The sequence below is a fragment of the Tamandua tetradactyla genome, chromosome 11 (assembly GCF_023851605.1).
Source record: "Tamandua tetradactyla isolate mTamTet1 chromosome 11, mTamTet1.pri, whole genome shotgun sequence".
NCBI classification, from domain to species: domain Eukaryota; kingdom Metazoa; phylum Chordata; class Mammalia; order Pilosa; family Myrmecophagidae; genus Tamandua; species Tamandua tetradactyla.
In genome coordinates, this window is record NC_135337.1 from 6,329,703 (window position 1) to 6,343,214 (window position 13,512).

A 13,512-nucleotide genomic window follows, 5' to 3' on the forward strand; every position below is an offset into this window, starting at 1 on the left:
TTTTCAAAATATATAAACTAGTCAACATTTTATTAGAATAACAAGGTTACTTTTATTTTCTGAAAAACTGATAACTAATTGTCCCTAATACAAATTTATCAAATATTTTAAAAATCATAACTTTAAAATAAAGAATGTTTATTATTTTTCTCTGAAAGTGCTGATATTGAGTTTTAGTATAACACATTTTCAAACACTTTTAGTTCTTCCTACCTCTCCCAAAAGATTTTCTTCTGATATCTTTTTATCCTTAATTTCTTTTTGATAGCTGTCAGTCATTTCTTCAAATCTTTGTTTGGCATTCTGTAGTTCTAACTCTAATTTATTGACCTTTAAACAAAGAAAATTTATGAACATTACTAAATTCTGTGGATTACGTGAAAATATTCTAATTTCGTTTTTGGGTTATTGTGGCTTTCAGAAAATCACCTCTTAATGAAAACTATGATTGGATCATTACATTTTTCATATAGTATGATGTACTTGATTTCTCAAAAAATCTATCTTCTCCCCTAAAATACATACTTAGTCCTGACAAGTAACATTTAAAAAAAGCAGCTATGTATTTTAAAATGAATTTCTCAACATTTAAATTATTCAGTTTCAGTTCAACACATTTTGTTACTATAGTAAGTAACTCTATTCCAGGTGAACAGAAAACCCATGCTATTCAAAGATAATGCAAATTTCTAATAAAATTAATTTTTATGAATAAGAAAAACCCTCAATTTCGATTGTTTTCATATACTTTTTACAAATGTTTACTGAATCATGTTGAGTTGATATAAATTAAGAGTAAAACCCTCAAACCGCCCCCATTCATATCACCTTTTTACCTTGGGAACGAATTAGAATTTGGGAGGGAGGTATATAGAAGGGAAAGGGAAGGGAGGCATAGTTAATTTACACTGAATTAGACTGTATTCTGTACCCATGTATCAACCACCAATCTTAAGACATAGAACATTAGCAATATTGACAAAGCCTTCTGAGGGTACCTCTTTCTAAATTTTCCATTCCTACTTCAACTGTAAAATATAATCTTAATTTAAATCATTGTTCTTTTATTCTTATTTTAGTTTTACAGCATGATTATATATCCCTAAACAATATTTCAGAGATTTATGCTTGTGAACTTTAAATTTTCATTGTCCATGTATTATTGTCTTGCATTTTTCATTGACCATTATGTTCTAGATATTCATGCATATAAATACAATTCATTATCTTCACTGCTTTATTGTGTCTCATTGTATGAATATACTACAGTTTGCGCATTCAATTGTTCATAGACACTGAACTGTTTCTAGTTTGGAGTTAATATGCATATTAACGCTGTAAATGTTCTTTACAGACCTCCTGGTGAAAATGTGTAGCTTCTCAATAGTATATTTCCAGGACTGGAATAGCTGGTCATTTGGCACATTGCACATTCAAATTTACAAGATTATAGCAAATTATTTTCCAATGTACATTGTGGTGGCCTGACACCCAGGTCCCTTCCTAAAAGCCTCTAACAGACCTGCTTTAGCCAAGGACAAAGGTCAATAAAGTAAACGATCTCCCTGGAACACAAAGGATGGAAAAACGGCATTGATTCTATTTTAGTCTTAAACACTAACCTTAGTAAAACATCAAGTCTTAGGCCCCTTTAATGATTATACTAGAGATCCAAAGTCCTCATACTATATGGAATGTCTTTGTTCTAAAATCATATGTTGCCTTGTGCATTTCTGTTCCCTTGGTGGGCTAAAGTCCAGACAGCCACCACCAGAAAACTTCTGTTCATTAAGTTCCAATAAACCCGTGTCTCCTTCTGTGACTGGTGTGCTTTTCAGTCTAGCAAATACACCCTCCTGGACTCTGCACCAGCTTGATCTGGGCCCAAACAACGTGTCCCAATTTAAATTACCGGCAACAGTGTGTTATGAGTTTTGGCTGTTCTACAACCACACCAACAACACTGTCAGACAAAAGTATCTTATTAAAGTTTTATTTGGAAGAGTTCTGGGAAAATAGCCAAATAGGGTAGACAGAGTTCAGCCCTACTCTAAGGAAAAGTTAGAGAAGGAATAGGAGGGCGACTGAAACGGGATTCAAGAGTGCAGTAGACCTGGGAGAGTCTTCTGCACCACATAGGGTGGCCCTGGTTGCAAAAGCTGAGGAACTGGGAAGTGGAAAACTGGAGTCTAACATGGAAGCAGAGAACCCACAGGAGTGCATGGAAGGGGAACAGGAACTAGGAAGTAAGCCAAGCCATGTTACTTGAACGTGTTACCCTCACCAGCACAGCCCCATGACCCATGACTCATCCCATGCACATGAACCCCATCACCCACCCCTACTCCCTGCATCCAAGGACCCCTGCCCCACCAACTTTGAGTGCGTGTACCTACCCAAACCCCCACCTAAGTGCAGCCCAACCCACTTCTCCCCCTCCTGATCACTACCTACCCCTCCCTGTTCCCTGTAGGCTGTCGCCAGCACATAAAGGCTGTGGGTGCTTACCTTCATACCCAGATTATACCTATCCAAAGTGTTGTACATCCTCACCCCACCCACTGTAAGCTCTGTGCATCAGTTTATGGCATTTCTACTCCCATGCATGTGCTCAGCCCCCAGTCAGGCCTCTCAGCTCTGGGAATGTCAGTTTACAGCACTCCTAGGCCTGCGCATGCACATAATCCCAAAACAAAAAACGAAAAGTTGAAACTCCTCAAATCAGATGCTTCTGCACCTCAGAAGATTTTGTCAAAAAGGTGAAGAGGCAGTCAACCTAATGGTAGAAAATATCTGGAAATCACATATCGGACAAGGTTTGATATCCTGTACACAAAAGGAGATCATACAACTCGACAACAAAAGAACAGAACAACCCAATTTAAAAATGGGCTAAAGATATGGATAGGTATTTTTCTGAAGAGCAAATACAGATGGCACAAAAGCACATGAAGAGATGCTCATTTTCATTGTTGATAATGGAAATGCAGATCAAGACTACAATGAGATATCACCTCACATCTGTAAGAATGACGTATATTTTTTTGTCTTCCCACCATTTCCATTTGTCTGACCACTGCTACTACTTTGTCCTCTCATAACAGTCCATACATATTTAAAACCAAGCAAAGGGTGGAGTTTCATATTTAAACAGGCATTATGGACAATACATTCTTGGTAAAGGAACTTGGACAACATTTATCAGACACAGTACAGAAAGTTTCCACTCTATTATAAAAAGGACAGCCAGATATCAACTGTTATATATGAAATAAGATGGAAAATTTTAACAAACTGTTTAAACCATTTTCTTAAAGAGACTTCCACCACTGCCAAAGATCTTGAATAGCCTCCTGGTCAGTCATCTGGAAGCAATTCCTCAGGTAAGCGATGTACTTGGCTTCTACTTTGGGAAGAGAACCACCTTTTTCTATACTTGCTTGCATTTTTGCTTAAATGTCTTCTACAGAACTAGGTCCTTTTGGTGTTCTAGGAGTTTTTTCTTGTTTTTTTTTGAATGATTCTTGACCTTTTGATCTTGGTGTTGATGGCTGTGAATCTTTCCCATTCACTGGCTTGATTTCTGTGCATTTTTTGCTGGGGTATCTCTTATAGATTTTTTCACTTTAGCTTTTTCTTCCATTTCCTCATCATCAAAATCATCATCATCATCGTCATTGTCATCATCTTCATCAGCAGTAAGTTTCACTTTTTTCTGTGGAACCTTGCTGCCACTTTCAGGGGCAGATCGCTTCCCAGATATACTTAAGAGTTTCACATCATCCTCTTTTTCATCTTCTGACTCTGCATCTTCCTCCACATCTACTAAATGCTGTCCACTGATATGCACAGGCCCTGAACCACATTTGAACCATAAGACTACAGCTCGTGTTATTTCACAGCCTCCGAGGGTGTACAGACATTTTCAAAGTTGCCAGTGTTACTTTAATGGGACTGCCTTCATAATTCATTGCCTCTGCTTTAACAATGTGCAATTTCATCCTTTACACCAGCCCCTAAACTGATTATTCTTAAAGATGACTGGTACTCATTTACATCATTATCCACCTTAAAGTGATAATCTCTGTCAGCCTTTAATTCACAACCGAAAAGATAGTTCTGGGGCCTCAGGGGGCTCATGTCCGCGTCCATCAAATCTTCCATGGGGTGGTGGCATACACTTAAGAAAGAAGATGGACAGAGATAGACAACCACTGTTACAAAGAACAGTCATGTAGGATGTAATCATACCATGTGATGTCTCTTTTAGTCTCCAGTATCTTAGAGCAGCTAGAAGTAAAAACCTAAAATTGTGGAATTCTAGTAGCCACATCAAACTCTGAAATATGTTCTACAACTAATATTGGTGCTGTGCTTTGTAATTTATTGCTTTTTTGCATATAAGTCATTTTTCACAAAAAGAAGAAAAAGTCTATTGTGATGATAAAAAAAAAATTATTCTTTCTAACTTCCTATGTTCTGGAGCACCTAGAAGGAAAAATCTGAGAGGATGGTATGGTAGCCCACCAACTGGGATCTGACCTGTAACTACTTGCTAAAGACTGCTTTGATAACTACTTATTTTTTCTTTCTTTGTTTTGTATATATGTTACATATACAATTTTAAAAAGTTACAGAGATAGTTTTATTTGTCATTTAATTTGCATTTTCCTGAAAATTATGTAGTATGTTTAACTCTTTCTGTTTTCTGGTTGGTAAAACCTGTTCATCTTTTGTGCATTTTTCCATCTGGTTGCTTTGTTCTTTTCTTAATGATGCATAGGAGTGCTTTATTAGTTCATTCTAATATTTTGTTAATTATATAGGTAGGTGGATATTTCTCTCAGTTTAAGGTTTCTATCTATGCCTTCTAAATGAACAGAATTTTTACACTATAGGTGAATTTATCAGTATTTCCAAATATGGCTGTGTTCATCTTGTTTAAGAAATTTTTCTCTACCACTAGTCCACAAATATATTCTCCCACATCATCTTCAAATGTTTTGAAGTTCTGCTTTTCACATTTATGTCCTTAAGGAATTCATTTTGGCATGTATGTGAAGTAAGGTATAATTTCATATTTTTACCCTGCAAGGCCAAATGTCAGGTCAAGTTTCATTTACACATGTTATTTCATCCTAGGCCCTTCACTTCTGTTCATCTGGTATGACTATTTTTGTGTCAATGCCACTGCCTTAATTACTTAAGCCTCATAATTAATCTTTATATCTTATAGGGCATATTTTCACAAGTTGTTCATTTAATTATCCTAGTTATTCTTGAACTATTGCTCTTTTACATAAATTTTAGAATCAGCTTGTCAAATTCTGCAAAATCCTCTCATGAAATTTTAATATATAAATAAATTTGGGAAAAAATAGCATTTTTCCATGTTATCTTCCTTAAAATTAAATTTTCTAATAGTTTATTGTAGATGTGTAAGACTGTGAGTGATTTCTATATAATAACTGTATATCTAACAATGATAGTAACCTCTCATTTATTTATAGATTCTTGTAGATTTCCCATATCCACACAATTCCCATATCAAACTATCTGGATTTGAATTTTGCTTCATCACAAGATTTTAAATTACTGATTAAATTTATTTAACAGGACTATTCAGGCTAATTATTGTTATTTCTTCTTGCGATTGTTTTGGCTAAGCTATATCATTTTATCTCTTTGCAAATATATTAATGCAATGATGTTCATATTAGAAGCATAATTTAGACTTCATAAGAATACATTTGTTATTTCTGGATTAATAGAACTGTGATTAAAACATACTCTGTATGATTTCAGACCTTTGAAACTTATGGCACTATAATCATTAGTCTTAAATATTCTGAGTGTTCTTGAAAAGTGTATTTCCCTCTATTCTAATCTAAAAATGTCCTTATTTCACCAACATTCTTAAAACATAGGCATGTTGTCTAAATAATTCACGGTAGACTATGATTTTCTCAGTACTTGAGAATACTTTTCCTGTTCTCTGATTTCCATTGTTGCTTTCTGAAGTGTCCATAGTTAATCTCTTGTCATTTTTTCAGTGATGAACTCTCATTTATCTCTGTCAGCTTTTAAGATCTGTCTATATCTGATATTCTGCAATTTACTAAATTAAGTCCAGATGTGGATTTCTTTTCATTTTTCTGTTTGGTATGCATCATTCTTCCTATATATGTGAATTTATGTATTGCATAAATTCTAGAGATCATTAGTAATTATTCCACTCCCCAATTCACCCTATTATTTTCTTCCTCCTGGGAATTATAAACCCTTAGAAAAGCAACTTCGTTAAAATACATGATATGGGCAGTGCAATGATGGTTCAGCAGGCAGAATTCTCACTTGCCATGCTGGAGACTTGGATTTGGTTCCCAGTGCCTGTCCATGTAAAAAAAAAAAAAAAAGAAGAATTTAAAATACATGACAACAAATACAGAATTACAATATGACCCAGAAATGCCACCCCTAGGAATTTGCCCAATCAAAGTGAAAACAGGGTCTCAAACAGATACGTGTACACCAATGTTCATAGAAGCCTATTTACAATGGTCAAAAGGTAGAACAACCCAAGTATCCATCAACAAATGAATAGGTAAACAAAATGTGGCACTAACACACAATGGAGTATTATTTGGTCAGAAGTTGGAATGAAATTCTGAGACATGCTGCAACATGCATGAACCTTGAAAACAATTATGCCAAGTCAAATAACAAGGCACATTTGGATAAATATTGCATGATGTCATTTATATGAGATACCTGGAAATATCAAGCTCACAAGACAGAAAGCAGTTTAGAGGTTACAAGTGATAGGGAAAGGTATCTTTCCAAAGGTTTGCTTGGTAGGTATAGAGTATTTGTAAATATTTCTTACATGTAAAAAAAAATACTAAAAAATATTTGACAACAGTAACAGTACAACAGCATGTTAGATATGAGGGATAAAGGAGATAATGTATCCTAAGACCAAACTTTAACAGTGAAACATAAACAAAGTTTGTCAAAGTGTATGAAAACCCAAACTCTTGTTATATGCTGTTTAAAAGAAAAAAATCTAAAACCTAGCAATACAGAAAGAATGAGAGTACACAGATTAAAATTTATAACACACAAATGTAGTAGGGAAAAGCTCTGAACACCACAGAAGAAAACACCAAAGCCTGAGAGAAATGGAAAAGCTTTTTATTGCAAACACTAAACAGAGGAAATTGGTGCAGTAATAAAATTAATAATAATGGATGAACTATGCTTTAAAGCAAGAAGCATTACTAGAGATAGAGTACCCTTACTATAATAAAAAGTTCCTTTATAAATATATAAATACATAAAACATCTAATAAATATATATCAGGTTCTATCATATGTAATAAAAGTTTCATATATTATAAATAATATAAACCTAATAATATGGTCTTAAAATAAAGAAGAAGATAACTGACAACTGCAATAAGAACAGAAATCCACAGCCATCTTGCAAGTTTTTATATACAAGTAACTTGACAGAAAGAAAAAATCAATAAAGATACAATAATTTAAAGAATATGACTAGCAAACTTTAACTAAGTCAGATGTTCTTCAAACAACTTCAGAAGATACAATGTTTTCAAGTAAATATTTTTCAAAAATTTACAAAAAACATTTTTTTTGAAAAAATTTTGAAACTGTAGGAAATATACAGGAACTCAGCTAACCCTTCCCCAAATATTATTTACCAGTATTGAAGAAATAGGACAACTAGAGTTCAGAAACTAAGTCTTCCTACAAAGAGAACCCTAGGCCCAGGAGCCATCATTAATGAGTCTAATGCTACAAAGATATAATGTCCATGCCATAAAACACATGATTTCAAGTGAACAATTCAATGAATTTTGCCAAATGTTTTTTACAGTCATATAACAACCACATCAATCAATGCATAGATCACTTCTATTATCCCAGGAAGCTCCCTCATGTCCTTTCTCAGTCTAACCCCTGGCCCCCCACCCAGAGCAACTAATGTTCTGCTTTCTATCTCTATTTATTGTTTTTGTCTATTCTAAAACTTTATTTAAATGGAATCATACAAATCATATTCTCTTGTATATGAGTTATTTCAATCAGCATACCATGAGATTCATCCATGTTGCTGCAAGTATTATTAGATCATTTTTTAAATTGCTTGGTAGTATTTAACAGTATGAGTACACAAAAATTTATCTTAAATTACTTTTGAATTGTTTCTAGGTTTTTGTCATTAAGAATAAAGCTGCTATGGAACGTTCCTGTACAAGATTTAGTGAGCAGGTTTTCGTTTCTCTTAAGTAAATATCTAGGAAAACAATTGCCAAGGTATATATATAGGGTAGATGTATGTTTCCTTTTAGATAAAATAACCAAAATTTATAAAGTAATTGTACAATTTTGACTCCTAACAGCAACTGATGTATGAGTGTTATCAGTTTTAGTAACTGAGTTCTCCAGGAAATTTGTTCATTTCATCTAAGTTTTAAAATGTAGCAGCATACAGATATTCGTAACATTCCCTTGATCTTTTGCTCTCTGCAAGATCACTACTGATAATGAATTCTTTCAATCCTTCCTTTAAAGAATTTCATTTTCTCTCCATTTTGTGTTATTAGTCCTATTAGGGGTTTATCAATTTTATTAATGTTTTCAAAGAGTCAAATTTGGCTTCACTGATTTTTTTCTATCTCCTCTTTCTTGGATTTCTATTCTTATCTTCATTATTTTCTTTTGTCTACTTTCTGTACATTTAATTTGCTCAATATTTTTTCAATTATAAACGAAAACCTAGATCATTTCTTCTTTTCTAAAATTAATATTCAGGCCTATACATTTCCCTCTAAGAACTGCTTTAATCGAATCCCACAAATTTTAGTATTCAAGTTTTAAATATTTTCTAGTTGTCCTTGTGATTTCTTCTTCAACTCATGAATTATTTACTAGTCTGATGTTAAATCTCCAGAGTTTGGGCCTTTCTGGATCTCTTACGGTTACTTATTTCTAATTTAATATATGGTAGTAAGAGGACATACACTGTAAGATTTAAATCTTTTGAAATGAATGGAGATTTGTTTGATGGCCTATCATCTGCTCTATGTGCACTTTCACAGATTTACTAAATTAAGTCCAGATTTTGTTTGTTTGGTATGCATCATTCTTCCTATATATGTGAATTTATGTCTTGCATAAATTCTAAAGATCATTAGTAATTATTCCACTCTCCAATTCACCCTATTATTTTCTTCCTCCTGGGCATTATAAACCCTTAGAAAAGCAACTTCATTAAAATACATGATATGGGCAGTGCAATGGTAGTTCAGCAGGCAGAATTCTTGCCTGCCATGCCGGAGACCTGGGTTTGGTTCCCAATGCCCGCTCATGCAAAAAAAAAAAAAATTGTGGGTATAGCATTCCACAAATGACAATTAAGTCAAGGTAGTTAATAGTGTTCAGATTTTTTATAACCTTACCAATGTTTTTACTAGTTGTTGCATCCATTCTTGAGAGAGGGATACAACAATCTCCAACAATGACTATGGAGTTTTATGTTTCTTGCTTTAGATTTTCTTAAGCATTTGCTTCATGCATTTTAAAGCTCTATTATTAAGTGTAAGCATATTCATGATTCATGTAACTTCCTGAAGAATTTACATTTTTAATAATATGAAATGTCCCTGTTTATCTCTGATAATACTCTTGTCTTTTCATCTATTTTGTGTGTTATGTTATTCAAATTACTACTCCAGCTATCCTATGGATAACATACGGTATATTATTATTCATTTTTTTACTTTCAAAGTCTTTGTCTTCATATTTAATAAAGTGTACCTCTTGACAGTATATAGTTTGCTTTTTAACCACTCCGACATATTCTGACTTTTAAAGTGTCTTGTCCATTAACAGGTATTTTTATTACAGAAGTTGCAGGTTTACAGAACAATCATGAATAAAATGCAGGATTCCCACATAACACTCACCACCAACACCCCATTGGTGTTGAATATTTGTTACACTTATAATAACACATCTGCATAATTGTTCTATTAATTAAAGTCCATGGTTTAAGTTAGGGTTCATTATTTCCGAAGTATAGTTCCAAGGATTCTTTGTTAAATTTTATTGTTACAATATGTACAACCTAATATTTCCCCTATTGATCATATTCAGATAAATACTTCAATGCTCTTTTTGCATTTCAGGATTGAATTATATTCAAAATATTATGCTACCAAAGATTAAGAGAAGGCTCAAAGGAGAAGGAGGAGTTACAACAGAGAAGGTAAGATTTAACAAATGAGTATGACTGCTGAATCATTATATTGATACTTCTTTTAGTGTTAGGTGTCTTGTAGCAGCTAGAAGGAAAAAAACCTGATTAACCCAAACCAAACTCTGAAGCCTGTTCTATACTACTTCTTACAATGCATTTTGAAATTTATTACCTTTTTGTATATATATTTCACAATAAAAAAAATGTTTTGCTACTATCATCACCACTGTTACCAAAAAATTTCCATCATTCCAAATGGGAACCTGTACAGTTTTTAATGTTTCTTATTATTGTGAAATATAACATATAGAAAAAGCAATAAATTTCCAAGTACATTTTAAAAGTAGTTATAGAACAGATTTTAAAGTTTGGTATGGCTTACAGTTCCACAATTTTTCATTTTTTCTCCCAGCTACTACAAGATACCAGAGACCAACAGAAACATCAATATAATGATTCAGCAGTCATACTCACTTGTTAAACCCGAACTTTTCTGTATAACTCCACCATAACATTCGATCTTTCTCCCACTCTTTAGGGGTATTTAGGCTATACCCATTCTAACTTTTTCATGGTGGAAGGGCTATTGATAATATGGGATGCAGGATGGAACTAGTTGATGGAACCCTTACAATTTAAGCCTTAACTTCCCATTCCCATACCACTGTACCTTGGTAATCTACATGCTAGATCTGACTCTATCAGTTTGCTTATTCTAACTGTTTCAAAACAGTGAGATCATAAAATATTTGTCCTTTGGGTATGGCTTATATCGCGCAACATGATGTCTTCAGGATGCATCCATGTTGTCATATGTAACATTCCATTACTTTTTATGGCTGAATATTATTCCATTGTATGTATATACCACATTTTGTTTATATTTTTTCTCAAGGGCTCATGGATCATTCTATAAGGACAGATAATATGCTGTGTCACAAAGCAAGTTTCAATTAATTTAAAAGATTAAAATCACACAAAACACTTTCTCGGATCATAATGGAGTGAACTTGGAATTCAATAACAGGCAGAGGGCAAGAAAATTCACAATATATATATGGAGGCTAAACAACACAGTCTTAAAAGACCAGTGGCCCAAGGAAGAAATTACAAGAGAAATCACAAAATACCTTGAGGCAAATGAAAATGAAACACAACATATCAAAATGCAGAGATGCAGGGAAGGCACTTCTAAGAGGAAATTTTACTGCCTTCAATGCCTATATTACAAAAAGAAGAAAAAGAAAAAAAAGAAACAAAAAAGAAGAAAAGAACAAAAATTGAGGAATTAACTGTTCACCTCGAAGAAGTAGAGAAAGAACAGCAAACTAATCCCAAAGCAAACAAAAGGAAAGAAATAATGAAGATTAAGAGGAGGACTAAATGATATTGAGAAAATGAAAACAACTGAGAAAATTAACAAAACCAGAAGTTGGTTTCTGAGACAATCAATAAAATTGATTGACCCTTAGCTAGGTTCACAAAAAGAAAAAGAGAGAGAATTCAAAATAAAAACAGAAATGGAAGAGGAGACATAACCACTGACCCCATAGATAAAAGCAGTAATGAGAGGATACTATGAGCAACTATATGCTAATAAACTAGACAACGTAGATGAAATGGACAACTTCCTACAAAGGCGAGAACAACCAACATTGACTTCAGAAGAAATAGACGGGACTTCCGGGTCAAGATGGTGGCTTAACAATGTGCACATTTTAGTTCGTCCTCCAGAACAACTACTAAATAACCAGAAACAGTACAGAACAGCTCCTGGGGCCACGTCAGTGACCAGACACACAGCGTGCCCCTGTCTGGACCAGCTGGACCGGCTACGAGCACCCCCCAGAACCATGAGTTCCCAAAGCTATCGCAGCCAGTGCCCCTCCCCCACAGGCCACTTCCCAGAGGGGAAAGGAAAGGACTTTACCAGCAGCAGGGACTGGGCACAATCAAACGCCAATTGTGGAAATAATTAACAAATTCTGACTACTAAAAATAGGCACCCAGCTTAGGTGAACCTGATCAAAGCGGAGGTTGCTCATTTTTGCCCCGGCACCAAGGGGGCAGGACTGACAGAAAAAGGGGGGGAAAAAAGAAGGAAACAGAGGTTTTTGTGGCTGTGTATCTACAAAGGCTTGACTGCCTCTGGATACAACAGCAGGACTTTTCAGGCCGCAACTGCCCCAGGCATAGGCAGAAGTGAGCTCTTTTGGGGGCTTATCTGGAGCCTGTGCCTTCCCCAGAGGAGGGGTGAAGCCCCACCCAGGTGGAATCCCTCCATCAAGGAATTCAGACACCAGGGCTTGGTAATTTGAAGCCATTAAAACCAGCCTAAAACCTCTCCTCTGTCTCCACCACACCCCCAGCAGGGAGAGTCTGCAAAAGTTAAAGGTACCGCATCATCTTATGCTGGTGGGACCTGCAGTCAGACAAGCACCACATACTGGGCAGGATAAGAAAAACAGAGTCCAGAGACTTCACAGGAAAGTCTTTTAACCTGCTGGGTCTCACCCTCAGGGAAAACCGACACAGGTGACTCTTTCCTCCTGATAGGAGGCCAGTTTGGTCTGGGAAAATCTGGTTGGGGTCTATAATATCTAAGCAGACCCTCCTAAGTTGGTGGTGGGGGAGGCACCACACAAACAAGGCAAGAAACAAGAAAACAAGAACTGAAAAATTCTCTTCTGTTAAACAAAACTTAAGCTCAAGGTCCAGATAAAGCTGAACGGAATGTAAAGAACAGACAGACAACAAATTCATCCAGCAAGAAAACCCTAGATGAAAGAAGTGAAAGCAATCTCCAGAATAAACCAATTAAGGTAATTAAATGCCTAGACACCAGCAAAAAATAACAAATCACACTAGGAAAATTGAAGATATGGCCCAGTCAAAGGAACAAACCAACAATTCAAATGACATACAGGAGCTGAAACAATTAATTCAGAATATACGAACAGACATGGAAAACCTCATCAAAAACCAAATCAATGAATTGAGGGAGGATATAAAGAAGGCAAGGAAAGAACAAAAAGAAGAAACTGAAAGTCTGTAAAAACAAATCACAGAACTTATGGGAATGAAAGACACAGTAGAAGAGATGAAAAAAACAATGGAAACCTACAATGGTAGATTTCGAGAGGCAGAACATAGGATTTCTGAACTGGAGGATGGAACATCTGAAATCCGACAAGAAACAGAAACTATAGGAAAAAAAAAGGAAAAAT

At 34.9% G+C, this 13,512-nt stretch overlaps 1 protein-coding gene and 1 pseudogene across 4 annotated transcripts in view; both read right to left on the reverse strand.

The window, feature by feature from the left end:
- SYCP1 (synaptonemal complex protein 1) overlaps positions 1 to 13,512 on the reverse strand; it is a 188,026-nt gene that overhangs the window by 59,536 nt on the left and 114,978 nt on the right. For all 4 annotated transcript variants that reach the window (XM_077119795.1, XM_077119793.1, XM_077119794.1 and 1 more), the window contains one exon: positions 214 to 330. In XM_077119795.1, the coding sequence (XP_076975910.1) occupies positions 214 to 330 (117 nt within the window). The remainder of the gene's footprint in view (positions 1 to 213; positions 331 to 13,512) is intronic.
- On the reverse strand, positions 3,019 to 4,205 carry LOC143649366 (nucleophosmin pseudogene; annotated as a pseudogene).